General features: G+C 38.1%; 2 protein-coding genes and 1 pseudogene across 7 annotated transcripts; all 3 read left to right on the top strand.

The window, feature by feature from the left end:
- Positions 1-328: 328 nt before the first annotated feature.
- Positions 329-4533, top strand: LOC111483348 (annotated as a pseudogene).
- Positions 4534-5062: 529 nt separating this feature from the next.
- LOC111483347 (cellulose synthase-like protein G3) lies at positions 5063-11472 on the top strand. Of its 4 annotated transcripts, none has more exons than XM_023129531.1 (4): positions 5063-5755; positions 6200-6253; positions 9738-9959; positions 10037-11472. In XM_023129531.1, the coding sequence occupies exons 1-4, from the start codon at positions 5150-5152 to the stop codon at positions 11378-11380; spliced, it is 2226 nt and encodes a 741-aa protein (XP_022985299.1). In that variant the 5' UTR covers positions 5063-5149; the 3' UTR covers positions 11381-11472. The 4 variants fall into 4 exon arrangements, with proteins under 4 accessions (XP_022985299.1, XP_022985298.1, XP_022985300.1 ...); XM_023129530.1 differs by lacking the exons at positions 9738-9959; positions 10037-11472 and adding exons at positions 6545-6988; positions 7066-8022 and having other exon boundaries at positions 5066-5755; positions 6200-6475; XM_023129532.1 differs by having other exon boundaries at positions 5728-5755; positions 9733-9959.
- Positions 11473-11760: 288 nt separating this feature from the next.
- Positions 11761-15040, top strand: LOC111483349 (26S proteasome non-ATPase regulatory subunit 8 homolog A-like). 3 transcript variants are annotated; one of them, XR_002718351.1, is made up of 7 exons: positions 11761-12141; positions 12296-12374; positions 12939-13041; positions 13589-13852; positions 14032-14143; positions 14466-14659; positions 15021-15040. XR_002718351.1 is itself a non-coding variant. In XM_023129533.1 (6 exons), the coding sequence occupies exons 1-6, from the start codon at positions 12037-12039 to the stop codon at positions 14604-14606; spliced, it is 804 nt and encodes a 267-aa protein (XP_022985301.1). In that variant the 5' UTR covers positions 11761-12036; the 3' UTR covers positions 14607-14814. The 3 variants fall into 3 exon arrangements, 1 of the variants encoding a protein (XP_022985301.1); XR_002718350.1 differs by having other exon boundaries at positions 15016-15040; XM_023129533.1 differs by lacking the exon at positions 15021-15040 and having other exon boundaries at positions 14466-14814.
- Positions 15041-15855: the final 815 nt, after the last annotated feature.

Raw genomic sequence — 15855 nt, 5'->3', positions numbered from 1 at the left:
AAAAAAAAAAAAAAAAAAAAAAAACATAGAAACTAAACTTGTATTTAATAACATGTATAATTGAATGTAAATTAATAGTCTTAAAAATAAAAATATTTTAAGGCAGACACATCCAAATAATTTGCTTTTTTTTTACTAATTAATTGGTGACTATATCCTGGCCAAGTCAATTATTAATTATTTTGCTTGTCTCTACTCACTAATATTATATTTGCATTAATTAAAAAAAAAAATATATATATGAATATGAATTAAAGAGAACCGACATCTAAAATGTTTAAATAATAATAATAATAAAATATATTTTTAAATATATGCCATCAGAAATAAATTGATATTAAACCCACTCCTATAAAATTGGGAGTTCACTTCACATCTCCAACAAGTAAAAAGAAAGACCTAAAACCATGGAGGATATCAGAGCACGCGCCGCCGCGACGGCCTTGCCTCTAAACTCCCAACACATTTCTCGACGCGCCACCACCTTTAACCGCTTATTCGCCGCCATTTACAGCGGCGCTATTTTGGCTTTGTTTTACCATCACATGGCTTCACTTCTCACACCCACCTCTTTGGGTTCCTTCTTCGTCTCTGTTTCCCTGTTCATCTCCGACATCATTTTGGCTTTCATGTGGGTCAACGCTCAATCCTTCCGGATGAATCCACTCCACCGCCGTGAGTACCCCGGAAACCTGAAAGAATCACTAAACAAAGACTCAGATTTTCCGGCGTTGGATGTGTTTATTTGCACGGCGGATCCATACAAGGAGCCACCGATTAACGTAGTCAACACGGCTCTGTCTGTCATGGCCTACGACTACCCGACATGTAAAATCTCCGTGTATGTGTCGGACGACGGCGGCTCCGCCCTGACGCTCTTCGCTTTTATGGAGGCGGCTAGGTTCGCCGCCGAGTGGTTGCCGTTTTGCAGGAAAAACGGCGTCGTAGAGAGGAATCCCGATGCCTTCTTCACGTTCAACAAGGATCGGAACTCCGAAACAGACAAGATGAAGGTATTTTCATTTTTTTCGTAGACAACAAAAATTTAATTAATTATTCTATATTTGGCTGCATTTAAATTACGGATGGTCTCTAAAAAACGGGACCAATTTAAACATTTTCGAAGACTTTTGAATTAAAGAAATTATCGTCTCATTTTTTTTAAATTAAAAAATATATATATGAAAAAGAAAAATTCAAATTTTATGGGCCCAGGGATAAACTCGTGCTCCTAATTTTGACCATAAATATTATCTCAAAAACAAAGAAAATAAATAAATAAATAAATTTGGACAAAAGAAAAACTAGAGAATCAAATTGACCATTAATAATTTAATATGGACAAAATACACATCTTTTCATAAAGATATCTACATTTTTTAAAATTTTATTTTATAAAATTATGCCAAAAAATTAATATTTGATTTTTATTTATTTTGTTATTTTAAAAATATTTATGAAGAGAAAAGTAAAGCGTTTGAATTTTTCAGGAAATTTATGAGAAAATGAAAATGAAGGTAGAAAATGTTGTGAAGAAAGGGAAGGTTGGAGATGAGTTGGTGAATGGAGAAGAAGAGCTTATGGCTCTCAATCAATGGACCAAGTCCTTTACTCCTAAACGTCATCCCTCTCTAATTAAGGTATTCTTACCCGTTTCTTTTCAATTATCCCTTTCATTTTCACCAAATAAATACTTTTATGTCGATGTACGTAAATACTCTCTTTCTAAAATAAGATCATCGATGTTTGCGTCGTGTGTGAGATAGGTACTCTTAGAGAGCGCTAAAAGTAAAGATGTTACTCGAGAGCCTTTACCAAATCTCATCTATGTTTCGAGGCAAAAAAGTGAATCTTCCCCGCACCATTTCAAGGCTGGTGCTCTCAATACTCTGGTATTTGATCCTATCATTCACTTACTTTTACACTAACTTAAGTATAAAAAAATGAAATACCACTATCCTATGTACGTGTTATGGTCTCTACTTGTGATGTCGTTGTCAGCCGTATAGGGGTGCCTTGTCTTTACCTGAAATAGAAGTAGCACACGAATTGAATATTTTAAGAAGTACTTCGTAAGTCTCTCAACTATTGAGGTCAGAAAAGACAAACACGTGCGACTTATGATTAAGGACCTAGTGTTAAAACATCATAAGTGTGGCTTCTAGTCAGACAAAATTGGATGTGAAGTACTTCCCCACGCATGACCCACACGTGTGAGTGTGGATCCCCCAAGTGGTTCGCACCCCTCTGGGCCCATCATCATTAACATTAACTAGGGTTGTGTTTTAGAAAAATCATCGTCACAATGCATCATAACATTTACTATGTGCACATCATCTTAATATAGAATAACGTTATATTAAGTCATCTCATCATTATACATCTTACATCATGTTATCATACATCATTGTCATATAACATTGTTGTATAACATCATATAACATCATCATATATCATAATCTCGTCATCATATAATATAAAGCATAAATGGCACATGCAAGGGTCATTGGAAACGTGTCGTCGTACATAATATAAATCTTTCAACTGAGAAAATAGTAAAACCACTTACTTTGTTAGCCTTAGTTGACGTTCTACCTAATTTTCACAATAATCAATTAGAATTTTAATGTGAGAATTAACTCACCCAATTTCGCATAAAATAATTTAAACTAAACCTTAATAATTTAAACCAACTATTGCATAAAATCATACTTCTAATAATTTAAATTAATTAGATAATAAATATTTTAAATTTGATTCCAAAAATTTAAATTACCTCAAAAGCAACCATACTAATTTTAAATGCTTACAAAAAGTTGAAACTAGGAGTAAAGGGTCTAAGAGTACTAAACTCAAATCAGCTAAAATGTTGGCTTAAAACGGTCAGAAAAATGTATTATCTAACTGACTTTAAACGTTCAAGTGGGATGATAAAATGAAGTGAGTGACCTCAATTTTATATTGAACGTCAACTCCCCAACGTATGCATTGCATATGGGACATTTTTCTTGATTATTACAGTTTTCTTACATCAAATTCATAGTCTTTCTCTACTTTTCCTTATTGTGTGTCGGTCGTGTGTCCGTCGCAACAGCTGCGAGTATCAGCTACAATGACCAATGCACCCATTATTCTAACTTTGGACTGTGACAACTATTCCAACGACCCACAAACACCTCTTCGAGTCTTATGTTACTTCCTCGACCCAAAACTTGCAACCACCTGTGGCTACGTTCAGTTCCCTCAACGTTTTAATGGAGTGAGCAAAAATGATATCTATGCTGGCGAGTTAAAGCGCTTATTCATTATCAATTCAATTGGTATGGATGGGCTACTAGGCGCAAATTACGTCGGCACCGGCTGCTTTTTTGTCCGAAGGATTTTCTTTGGAGGCCCATCTTCATTCCAATCACCTGAACTCTCCCAACTTGGCCCAAGTCATGTTGTCGAAAAGCCCATTAAATCTCCACAAATCTTGGAATTGGCCCATCGAGTTGCGGGATGCGATTATGAGACCAACACCCAGTGGGGTTACAAGGTATGGCGGCTCAAATTCAAACCACCAAATACTTTTTTCCCATTTTTGTTTTAAACTTTTATTCTGTCGTTTCGCAGCTGGGGTTTAAATACGGGTCTCTAGTCGAGGACTATTTCTCGGGCTTTCGATTCCAATCCGAGGGGTGGAATAGTGTATTCTGTAACCCAAACAGGGCGGCTTTCTACGGCGACGTCCCCATCAGTCTTCCCGACGTGCTGAATCAAGTCAAGAGATGGGCCGTTGGGCTTCTGGAAGTTGGTTTCTCAAAGTACAGCCCAGTTACATTCGGTGTAAGGTCCATGGGCCTTTTAATGGGCCTATCGTACGCCCATTATGCATTCTGGCCCTTATGGTCCATTCCGGTTGCGGTTTATGCTTTCCTCCCCCAACTTGCCCTCATCAATGGCGCCGCCATCTTCCCAAATGTATGGGATCCATGGTTTGCAGTATACGTGTTCCTGTTTGTTGGAGCTTATGGTCAAGACCTTCTGGACTTTGTTTTCGCGGGAGGAACGTTTCGAAAATGGTGGAATGATCAAAGAATGTGGAGCGTAAGGTCGCTGTCTTGTTTATTGTTTGGAACCATGGAGTTCGTGTTGCAATCTGTGGGGTATTCGAATTTCGGTTTCAATGTCACCAGCAAAGTAATGGATCCTGAACAGAGCAAGAGGTACGAGGAGGAGTTGTTCGAGTTTGGAGTTTTCTCGCCTATGTTCGTGCCCATTGCCACGGTTGCAATCGTGAATTTGGCCGGTGGGATCATCGGAATTTGGAGATCGTGCGGCGGCGGCGGCGGCGGCGGCATGTGGGAAGAAATGTTGCCTCAGTTGTTGGTGGTCGGATTTGCAGTGGCGAATTGCTGGCCGGTTTATGAGGCGATGGGTTTGAGGAAGGACGGAGGGAAGATGCCACCCAAAATCACTTTCTTGTCTGTCTTGCTTGCTTTGTTTCTTTGCTGTTTTGCTGTTTTGCTGCTTTGTTTTGTTAACAAATGTTTTATGGAGTAAATATAAGTGATCGGATAGCAATCTTAAAATATTAGTCACCATGACTCAATCATAAAAATTTCATGGTTAGAAATTTTTGTACTATAGTGAATGAGAACCGGATAAAGATATTTTTTACTCGTCTTCTTAAATAAATACATGATAATGGAGTAATGGTTATGGTTCAATTAAAAACCACAAAATAACTAAAGTAGCTGCCATGGTCATGGGCGGCGCAACCAGATCGGTCCTAGAAACTCATGGCTTAACCTAATCTAGGTTTTAGAGGTAGAATTCATTTAATACACGTTTCTTTCTTTCGGACAACATTTTCTCCATTGATAAATAATAATAATAATATTTTAAATATCATATTTCAAATGAGTTTTAACTTTATATTGTCGCATTATTTTATATAATAATTAGTATAATATATTATCCATTAAATTATGTTTGAATGCGTAAATTTTAAAAATGAAATAAAATAAACTATTAATTTGTAGAAAAAAATTATATATATATATATAAAAAGAATAGAAAATTTACTTTTGAAATCAAACCCACTCCCTTTAGTTGAGACTTCGCTTCACTTCATATCCAAGGGAGAAGAAAGAAACAGAAAATCATGGACGATATCAGGGCACGCGCCGCCGCCAAGGCCTTGCCACTGAACTCCCAACACATCTCCCGACGCGCCACCGTATTTAACCGCTTCTTCGCTGCCATTTACGGTGGCGCTATTTTGGCTCTTTTTTACTACCACGTGGCTTCACTTCTCAAACCCACCTCTTTGGGTTCCTTCTTCGTTTCTGTTTCCCTGTTCATCTCCGACATCATTTTGGCCTTCATGTGGGTCAACGCTCAATCCTTCCGGATGAATCCACTCCACCGCCGTGAGTACCCCGGAAACCTGAAAGAATTACTAAAGAAGGACTCCGATTTTCCGGCGTTGGATGTGTTTATTTGCACGGCGGATCCATACAAGGAGCCGCCGATTAACGTTGTCAACACGGCCCTATCCGTCATGGCCTACGACTACCCCACATGTAAGATCTCCGTGTATGTGTCCGACGACGGCGGCTCCGCCATGACGCTCTTCGCTTTTATGGAGGCAGCTAGGTTCGCCGCTGAGTGGTTGCCGTTTTGCAGGGAAAACGACGTCGTAGATAGGAATCCTGCTGCCTTCTTCGTGTCCAACAAGGATTGGAACACTCGGACGGACAAGATGAAGGTATTTTCATTTAATTAATTAATTAATTATATTTAGGATAAGATAAATTACAAATTTATCCTTAAACTTGCTATTTTAATTTTATTTTATTTTGCAAAAAGAAGAAAAAAAAAATCAACTTAAACATCTTCGAAGACTTTTCTACAAACAAAGCAAAATGAGTGAACGAAATTGAGCCTAATAATTGAATATACGTATTTTTCAGAGCCCACTTAAAGTAGTTTTTAATTAAAATATCTTTTTGATAAAAATGTAATTATTATTTTTTTTTTCAAATTTGAACCCTGAAAGTTCTATATCCACTAATGATTATTGATCTCTCCATTGTTTGAAGTCTTTTGGACTTGTGGAGAATCGTGTTCGTTTAATAGAACACATATTTATATATATATATATTTCTAAAGGTAAAGTGATTGATTGTAAATTGGGGTGTTTTAATTTCAGGAAATGTATGAGAAAATGAAAATAAAAGTAGAAAATGTTTTAAAGAAAGCGAAGGTTGGAGAAGAGTTGGTGAATGGAGAAGAAGAGAGAATGGTTTTGGATAAATGGACCAATTCCTTCACTCCCCAACATCATCCGACAGTCATTCACGTATTGTCGGAGAACAGTAAGAACGCAGACATAACTGGAGAGTCGTTACCAAATCTCATCTATGTTTCGAGGCAAAAAAGTAAAACTTCCCGACACCATTTCAAGGCGGGCGCTCTCAATACTCTGGTAATTACTCCCATTACTCAAATTCATAATCTTTCTCCGCTATCTCTCATTGTGTGTCTGTTGCAACAGCTGCGAGTATCAGCTACAATGACCAACGCACCCATTATTCTCACTTTGGACTGCGACATGTATTCCAACGACCCCCAAACACCGGCTCGCGTCTTATGCTATCTATTGGACGCTAAACTCGCGACCCACTTGGGCTATGTTCAATTCCCTCAACATTTCCATGGAGTTAGCAAAAATGATATCTATGGCGGCGAGTTAAAGCGCCCATACATAATAAATCCACCCGGAATGGATGGGCTTCTAGGCCCAGATTACTTCGGCACCGGCTGTTTTTTTGTTCGTAGGATTTTCTTTGGAGGCCCATTTTCATTCCAATCACCTGAACTCTCCGAACTTAGCCCAAATCATGTTGTCGGAAAGCCCATTAAATCTCCACAAATCTTGGAATTGGCCCATCGAGTTGCGGGGTGTGATTATGAGACTAACACCCAGTGGGGTTATAAGGTATGGCGGCGCAAATTCAAACCACCAAGTACTTTTTTTTTATTTTTGTTTTAAATTTTTATTTTGTCGTTTGGCAGTTGGGGTTTAAATATGGGTCTGTCGTGGAGGACTTTTTCTCAGGCTATCGGTTTCAATCCGAGGGGTGGAGGAGTGTATTCTGTAATCCAAACAGGGCGGCTTTCTATGGCGACGTCCCCATCAACCTCCCCGATGCGCTGAATCAAATCAAGAGATGGGCTATTGGGCTTCTGGAAGTAACTTTCTCAAACTACAGCCCAATTACATTCGGTGTAAGGTCCATGGGCCTTTTAATGGGCCTATCGTACGCCCATTATGCATTCTGGCCCTTATGGTCCATTCCGGTTGCGGTTTATGCTTTCCTCCCCCAGCTGGCCCTAATCAATGGCGCCCCCATCTTCCCAAATGTATGGGATCCATGGTTTTTAGTGTACGCGTTCCTGTTTGTTGGAGCTTATGGTCAGGACCTTGTAGAGTTCGTTGTCGTGGGAGGAACATTCCGAAAATGGTGGAATGATCAAAGAATGTGGAGCGTAAGAGCGCTGTCTTGTTTATTATTTGGAACCATGGAGTTCGTGTTGAAATCTTTGGGGTTTTCGAATTTCGGTTTCAATGTCACCAGCAAAGTAATGGATCCTGAACAGAGCAAGAGGTACGAGGAGGAGTTGTTTGAGTTTGGAGTTTTCTCGCCGATGTTCGTGCCCATTGCCACGGTTGCAACCGTGAATTTGGCCGGTGGGCTCATCGGAATTTGGAGATCGTGCGGCGGAAGCGGCGGCGGCGGGTGGGAAAAAATGTTGCCTCAGATGTTGGTGGTTGGATTTGCAGTGGCGAATTGCTGGCCGGTTTATGAGGCCATGGCTTTAAGGAACGACGGAGGGAAGGTGCCATCCAAAATTACTTTCTTATCCCTCTTCCTCGCTCTGCTTATTTGCTATTTTGCAGCTTTTTTGTTTTAATTAAGTTAAATATTAGCTAAAATTTAACTTAATTCTAATTATTACCTCTTTAAAATATTTTCAATGTTTTTAATATTAATACAAATTGAAAATATGGAATAGGGTTGAATTGTCCGTTAAACCCGACAATGAGGACCAACCCAACTCAAATTATAGGTCTTGGATTGGATTGAGTTTATTTTTCTGAACCTGAAATAGAGATTAGCTTTATTTTTCTGAACTCAAATTAGTTCAGTTCAGTTTTAGGTTCATGGGACAAAATCTAGAATTGACCCGAATCGAAGTATTAAGTTATCAATCGAATCAACGAGAATTTCTTAAAGAAATTCCTCAACCTACGAACCCAATAATCTCTTGCTTCGAAGTTTGGTTGTAAATTACAAACAAACCAAAATTGACCCTAATAATTGAATATGAATGTATGAACGAAGAGGTTTCGGAGCCCACATTAAATAATTTTCTATTTATTAAATAAGTATCATTTTGAATTTTTTATTTTTTTTTTACCTATATTTACATAACTGGCCATAACGTTAGAATATTCGCTCACCATACCCAGGCCCGCACTTCTAAATTTAAGAAAATGAAGGGTTTCGAAATAAATTATAAAATTCAACCAACAAGTTCGGATGCAAAATCTCACACTCCAAGAGAATCATGGAGCAATACATTGCACGCGCCGCCATACCCAACCCTCCGCCACTCCCACTAAACTCCCAACACCTCTCCGGCCGCACCACCCTCTTCAACCGCCTCTTCGCCGCCGTTTACGCCGGTGCCATTTTATCTCTGTTTTATTACCACTTAACTTCACTTCTCAAATCCCCCACCTCTGTTTCTTCATTTTTCGTCTCTATTTCTCTATTCATCTCCGACGTCGTTTTGGCGTTCTTGTGGGCCACCACTCAATGCAACCGTATGATTCCCCTCCGCCGCCGCGAGTTCCCTAATAACCTCAAGCAGTTACTCAAAAACGATTCGGATTTTCCGGCGTTGGATGTCTTTATTTGCACTGCGGATCCGTACAAGGAGCCACCAATCAACGTCATCAACACAGCATTGTCCGTCTTGGCCTATGACTACCCGACAACTAAGATCTCCGTCTATATCTCCGACGACGGCGGCTCAGCCGTGACTCTCTTTGCTTTCATGGAAGCGGCCAGATTCGCCGCCGAATGGTTGCCGTTTTGCAGGAAAAACCACGTCGTTGAAAGGAATCCCGAGGCGTTCTTTGAGTCCAACAAGGATTTGAACTCTGAATCGGAGAAGATCAAGGTACATAATCTATGTTTTTTTTTTTAATAAAAATAAATAAATAAATTATTCGTTTATTCAATTAGTTTAAATAGTAATTTTTAGAAAATTTAGTAATATGAGATTTGAATTTTCTTAAATATTTTTATATTAAAATTTAAAATGTGGCCAATAAAAATTTGAATGGTCATATCATTTTAAGTGATCAGCTTAACTTGATTTAAAAATTTAAATTTTATTTTAATTTTAACGTGGTCCAGACAATATAGAATTGCCCTTAAATAGATATTTTGTAATGGCTCTACTCTCTCTCTCTCTCTCTCTCTCTCTATATATATATATATATATATATAGATGGCAATTTATGATTATTTGTGAATGACTAAAATGAAATAAAAACAATAAATTTATTATAAAACAAGAAAAATAAAAAATAAAGAAATGGGTTGTGTTTGGATGTGCAGATAATGTATGCGAAAATGAAAATTCGAATAGAAAATATTTTGGAGAAAGGGAAGGTTGGAGAAGAGTTCATGAATGGAGAAGAAGAGAGAATGATTTTGGGTAAATGGACCAATTGCTTCGCTCCACGACATCATCCGACAATCATTCACGTATTGTTGGAGAGCAGTAAGAACACAGACATAGCTGGAGAATCATTACCAAATCTCATCTATGTTTCAAGGCAAAAAAGTGAAACTTCTCGACACAATTTTAAGGCGGGTGCTCTTAATGTTCTGGTAATTAACCCGTTTACTCATTTACTTTCTCATATCAAAATTGTTGTTATCACTTAATTGTGTTTTAATGTCACCAGCTGCGAGTGTCAGCTACAATGACCAACGCACCGATTGTCTTGACTTTGGACTGTGATACCTATTCCAACGACCCGCAAACACCTCTTCGGGTGTTATGTTACTTTATGGACCCAAAAGTTGGAAGCAATTGTGGCTATGTTCAGTTCCCTCAACGATTCCGTGGGATCAGCAAGAATGATATGTATGGCAGCGAGTATATGCGGCTGTTTATATTTAACCCAATTGGTATGGATGGGTTGTTAGGTCCAGGCTATCTTGGCACCGGGTGTTTTTTTGTTCGACGAACTTTCTTCGGTGGCCCATCGGCGCTCGAACCACCTGAGCTCCCCGAGCTCCACCCAAGTCATGTTGTCCAAAACTCCATTCGGTCTCGACAGGTGTTGGACTTGGCTCATCTAGTTGCGAGGTGTGATTATGAGATTAACACCAAATGGGGTTCCAAATTGGGGTTTAGATATGGGTCTTTAGTGGAGGATTATTTCACGGCGTATCTACAGAAATCGGAGGGATGGAAGAGTGTGTTCTGTAATCCAAACAGGGCAGCTTTCTACGGCGACGCCCCGATGAACCTTCTGGACGCGGTGAATCAAGTGAAGAGATGGGCTATTGGGCTTTTGGAAGTGACATTCTCAAAGTACAGCCCAATTACATTCGGCGTGAGGTCCATGGGCCTTCTCATGGGTATTTCTTATTGTCATAACGCATTCTGGGCGTTTTTGTGTATTCCCGTCACGGTTTATGCCTTTCTCCCCCAATTGGCTCTTCTCAATGGCGCCTCCGTCTTCCCTAGGGTTTGGGATCCATGGTTTTCAGTGTATGCATTTCTGTTCTTGGGAGCCTATGGCCAAGATCTTCTGGAATTCCTGCAGGAAGGAAGCACGTTCCAGAAATGGTGGAACGATCAGAGGATTTGGAGCGTAAGAGCGCTGTCTAGCTACTTCTTTGCATCCATTGAGTTTTCCTTGAAGTCTCTTGGGATTTCCGCGCTAGGTTTCAATGTCACCAGCAAAGTTGTCGACCAAGATCAGAGCAAGCGATACGATCAGGAGTTGTTTGAGTTTGGAACCTCCTCGCCGATGTTCCTGCCCATGGCTACGGCGGCGATTGTCAACTTAGCTGGTTTCGCTGGCGGACTCATTGGGATTTGGAGATCCGGCGGCGCTTGGGAAGAAGTTTTTGTTCAGATTTTTTTGGCTGGATTTACAGTGGTGAATTGCTTCCCGCTTTATGAGGCCATGGCGTTTAGGAAGGATGGAGGGAAATTGCCATGCGAAATTACTTTCTTGTCCCTCTTCCTCGCTCTGCTTCTTTGCTCTTTTGCTGCTTTTTTCTCTTCGTTTTAACTAAGGCCTTTTCTAGAATTTCACATTTGTTTGTTTGGCTGTCTAGTTGGAGTAAGCCTTTGTTTGATGAGACCAGTTTGAGGAATTTGATATAATTTAAAATTACTTTATTATAATTATTTTAGTATCGTTAACTATGACTAGACCGTCTTAGTGACTAAAGTAGACAATCAGATAAAATCTGTCAACAATAGATTTGAGCGGTTATAAATGGTATAGAGTCAGGTATCGTAATACACGTTTTAAAATTGTGCAACTGATATATAATGAGCTAAAGTAACTAAAGCAAATAATACATTATTGTATATATAAGATATGTAATCGTGAGATTACATATATAAGATATGTGATGATGAGATAATCTCACGGGCCGAAATAAAAAACATGCAATACAATTTAACTTAATTTTAAAAACTTAGTCTAATTTTTTCTATGATTAGTAATAAATTTCCTCTCCTAATCGGGTTGTTTTATAAGTTTATTACAGTATATGGGCCGGGTATGGGTATCGGTTCGGATTCGACCCATTTGTGAATCTTAGAGAAAGTGCAAATCCTTCTTGAAGAGCAATCAAAACAACAAACAAAGGTGACCATCTTCATTTCAATTTCAGCAGAGAGATTCGGAGGAAGAAATTGAAGGAGACGAAGATCGCCATGGAACCAAAGCTAACTGAGGTCTCGCAGCACATCGATCGCTTCAAAGCTGCGTTTGTTAGGCACGATTATGATTCTTGTAGCAATCTCCTCTCTCAGCTGAAGGTGTCGATTTCATTTCAGAACCCTAATGTCTCTCTCTATGACTCCTCCGTTCGCTACGTCACTGGAGTTTTAGCGTGTTTTCTTCTATTCTCGAGGAGTCGTTTTGATAATGTTGTTAAAGTTTCCGAAATCTTTCTTCATTTCATTTTTGCAGGTTTTTTTAACTGGATTCAGAAGTCTTCCACCATTGTTCGAAGATACGCCCAATGCAGTCCATGAATTGACGGTAGCTAGTAAGAATTCATACTCCATGCCGTAGTTCTATAGCTCTTATTGGCTGGCTTATATTTTTCTGTATGAATAATTTGGAATAATTTGCCGTCGCTTGGGTCTTGAAATTACTCAACTGAAGAGAAACTTATAGTCTTGTCATGCATCTTCATAGTAGCAGATGGAGACTTATATTTGTGTGGTAATTGTTATTCAATTTCATGATTAGTGACTGTAAAGCTACAACCCGAACTACAAGCATAAGCTACTAGATTATCTATTATCTACAATGATAAGGTTATTATGGAGCCTTGGAACCATTTTCCCATCTTAGAAGCTAGATGATCGTACCCAGTCGATGAAAATTTGTTTAACGTTTTAATGAGCCATTGAAGTTATTTTACTCAGACGTACGAAATATGAGAAACAAATGTCGTAGATTGATTAACTATTGAATATTCTGATGCATAATTTTCTGTACGAAAGAGTTTGTTATCTGTATGGAACTTGGGTTTCTTCTTTCCCTGTCTAGTCATTTTCTACATTTAAATCTTGTAAAAAAATTTGTGTTCACTTGTGGAATTCAGGGGATATATACGAGCATGCTGTATTACTTAGTGTGAAGATTGAAGATCAAGATGCATTTGAAAGAGATTTCTTCCAATTGAAGCCTTACTATACTGATGCTCGGTGTGTTTCTCTTAAGTGAAATTTGAATACCTAAATTCTATCTAAATGATTAAATTGCTTTATTATCATGATATATTGCTTGTTTAGTTCAGATTGGGAGATGTGTAGTTTTTATACTCCACGAAAATATAAATTTAACTGAAGTTCTATTGAGCTATTTGATTCTTTGTTCATTTAAAGTGAAATATCGCGTATTGATATTATTTGCAATTATAATTCTCTTATTTCGTCAGTATTCATTAGCTTACTTTAATGTATTATCTTCCTTCTTTCAAGTAAATAAGTTAATTAATTCAACTGAACTGATTCAGTGAGATGGTGGACTGACAATAAATTGCTGCAGATTAGCAAATGGATCCAAACTTATCAGACAAACATCTTCTACGAGTTATCTTTATGTTCAAAACTGATACCTAATCTATAACTTTAGGTTGAGCTTCCTGTGGTTATCTTGCATTTTACCAGAATTGCCACATTGAGATCACTTGATATTACCTTGTGAGTTTGAACTAATTTTTTCGCATGATTTTTTTTTTTTACGGAGCAGTAACCGCCTTCCGCCATCCCCTCAGGAGTATCCCATCTTGGGTCTCAACCTTTTGAGGCTTCTTGTGCAGAACAGAATTGCTGAATTTCATACTGAACTTGAACTTCTCTCCACCTCTGCTTTGGAGAACCCATGCATTAAACATGCTGTAGAGCTGGAGCAATCTTTCATGGAAGGGGCTTACAACCGTGTGTTGAGTGCTCGACAGACAGTGCCACATGAAACTTTTGGTTATTTTATGGACCTCCTTGCAAAGACTGTAAGGTAACTCATCTAAATAAGGTGTCTAAGTAATATAGTGATAGATGAGAAATCCCACCTCCTTCGAAGTGTTTGCCGAATTCTCTCTCACTCTCTCTTCTTACTTGGGGTCACTGACAAGTAGCAGTTCCATTTCATTCTTAGTTTCTATTCATAGTTTGCGTCTTTTCTGCCACTTCCAGGGATGAAATAGCCGGTTGCAGTGAAAAGGCATATGATTATCTTTCAATAAGTAATGCCCGCCAAATGCTGCTGTTTTCCTCTGACCAGGAACTTTTGGAATATGTCAAGAAGGTAACCTCTGTTAAGTCTGTTGGATGGTATCTAGACATCGATAATCTACGTAATCACTAAAAAGTTTTAGGTTAGACCAAAGTTTTTTTTTCACTGAACTGCAAAACATTTACCGTGATGCGGTGCATATAGTCCATTGAACTGATCTGCAGTATGTTGAGTCCCACCCTGGCTAACTAAGGGGATGATCATGAGTTTATAAGTGGACAATATCATATCATATTATGAAGGGTCCATGGTTCCGAACACAGTATGTAGGTTAGGAGTAGTTTCCATTTGGAGGGTTTGCACCTGTTGATGGAAATCTTATGTTTCAATGCAGGAGCATCCCGAGTGGGAGATAACGAACGGCATCTTATATTTCCAGAAGGTGAAAGAATCTGCACCTTGCAAGGAAATTCCTTCTGTTCAACTTATCAACCAAACACTCAGTTACGCAAGGGAGTTGGAGCGGATTGTATGAACCAAGCTAGCAGCTTCTCAGGATTGTCATCTGCTGATTTATAACATGCCAAGGTTTTATGATTCTCCCTCCCCCCTCTTATGATCATTATGGGGTTTTATTTTTTTTCCAAACAAAGTTATTTTTTTTGTTGACATCGACTCAGATTTGCATCAAATTATCTTGGTAACTTCATTAACATAAGATGACTGTTCATGCATTTTTCTTTGCCAAGTGTTTGTTTACAATCACATATCCTCGGCATCTAGTTAGATTCCAACGTCAAGGAAGTCGTTATTGTTTGATTATTCCTATGGAATTAAAAAATGGCTTCAAACATTACTTTGAAGCTCAAGTTTACAAAATGGGTTTCCATGTATTCGAATCTGATAAAATTGTGATTCAAATACTAAGATGTTTGGAATTGCAGAGCAGAGTTGCTTCAGGTTCGGAAATTAGAGTAGAAAGGTACGTTATAATATTTTAATTTATTTTTATATATACATATTAGGAAATTAGAAGTAAAGGAGCGAGAAATTTTGTACTTTTAGGGGAAATTAAACGTTTTATCCATGTTCCATTGACCTGGAATTTATTAATTTTTAGATTAGTTTATGATTTCAGAACTTCTACTAGATAAACTATTTTATTTTTAGTTTTCTTTCAAAATTATACTTGTTTTTTTTTTTTAAAAAAAAATTGTCTATTAGATTATATAACAAATGAACGCTTGAATGGATTTATAACACTGTTTCGTACTGCACTTTTCTCCTTTTATTCTATTATCCATTTGTATTTTTTTATTCAAATGAATGAAAATTGGGATATCATTAAAGGAAAAAGTAAGTCAAAGGACAGATTATAAATATATGTTACAAAAAAAAACAGCAAGCAAATATGTATTGATTAAAATTAGAAAATCAAATGAAAACAAAATAAAGTCATTGTCAGATCAAAATTGAGTCTTTAAAATAAAGAAGTAGATAAGATTTAAATACGCTATTTATTATTAAAATTAAAACAGTGAATGGAAGAATAGAATATAAATGAAATGCAATTTGTTGTCGGTGTCGCGGCGGCGAAAGTTGCGACGGCGCGCCGAGTCCCGGCCGGTGGGGGCGGCCCCCATAACTCTGGAACGTTCCGAAGCTGTCTCAATCCGTACAACTTGTGCCCTTCATTGTCAACTTCGAATATTTCAAAATCTCTTGTGGCTTACAACTCCTCCCTCTTCTTTTTTTTTTTTTTTTTTTTTTTTTTTTTTTTTTTT

The sequence above is a fragment of the Cucurbita maxima genome, unplaced genomic scaffold (assembly GCF_002738345.1).
Source record: "Cucurbita maxima cultivar Rimu unplaced genomic scaffold, Cmax_1.0 Cma_Scf00008, whole genome shotgun sequence".
Classification (NCBI taxonomy): domain Eukaryota; kingdom Viridiplantae; phylum Streptophyta; class Magnoliopsida; order Cucurbitales; family Cucurbitaceae; genus Cucurbita; species Cucurbita maxima.
The sequence above is the reverse complement of the archived record's forward strand: the minus strand, read 5'-3'. Positions and strand labels throughout refer to the sequence as shown.

Coding starts and splice junctions, on each gene's coding strand:
- LOC111483347 (XM_023129529.1), top strand. CDS start 8,623: ATGGAGCAATACATTGCACGCGCCGCCATACCCAACCCTCCGCCACTC. Junction 9,241..9,683: donor CTGAATCGGAGAAGATCAAG/GTACATAATCTA, acceptor TTGGATGTGCAG/ATAATGTATGCGAAAATGAA. Junction 9,960..10,036: donor CGGGTGCTCTTAATGTTCTG/GTAATTAACCCG, acceptor TAATGTCACCAG/CTGCGAGTGTCAGCTACAAT.
- LOC111483349 (XM_023129533.1), top strand. CDS start 12,037: ATGGAACCAAAGCTAACTGAGGTCTCGCAGCACATCGATCGCTTCAAA. Junction 12,375..12,938: donor CCATGAATTGACGGTAGCTA/GTAAGAATTCAT, acceptor TGTGGAATTCAG/GGGATATATACGAGCATGCT. Junction 13,853..14,031: donor CTCCTTGCAAAGACTGTAAG/GTAACTCATCTA, acceptor TGCCACTTCCAG/GGATGAAATAGCCGGTTGCA.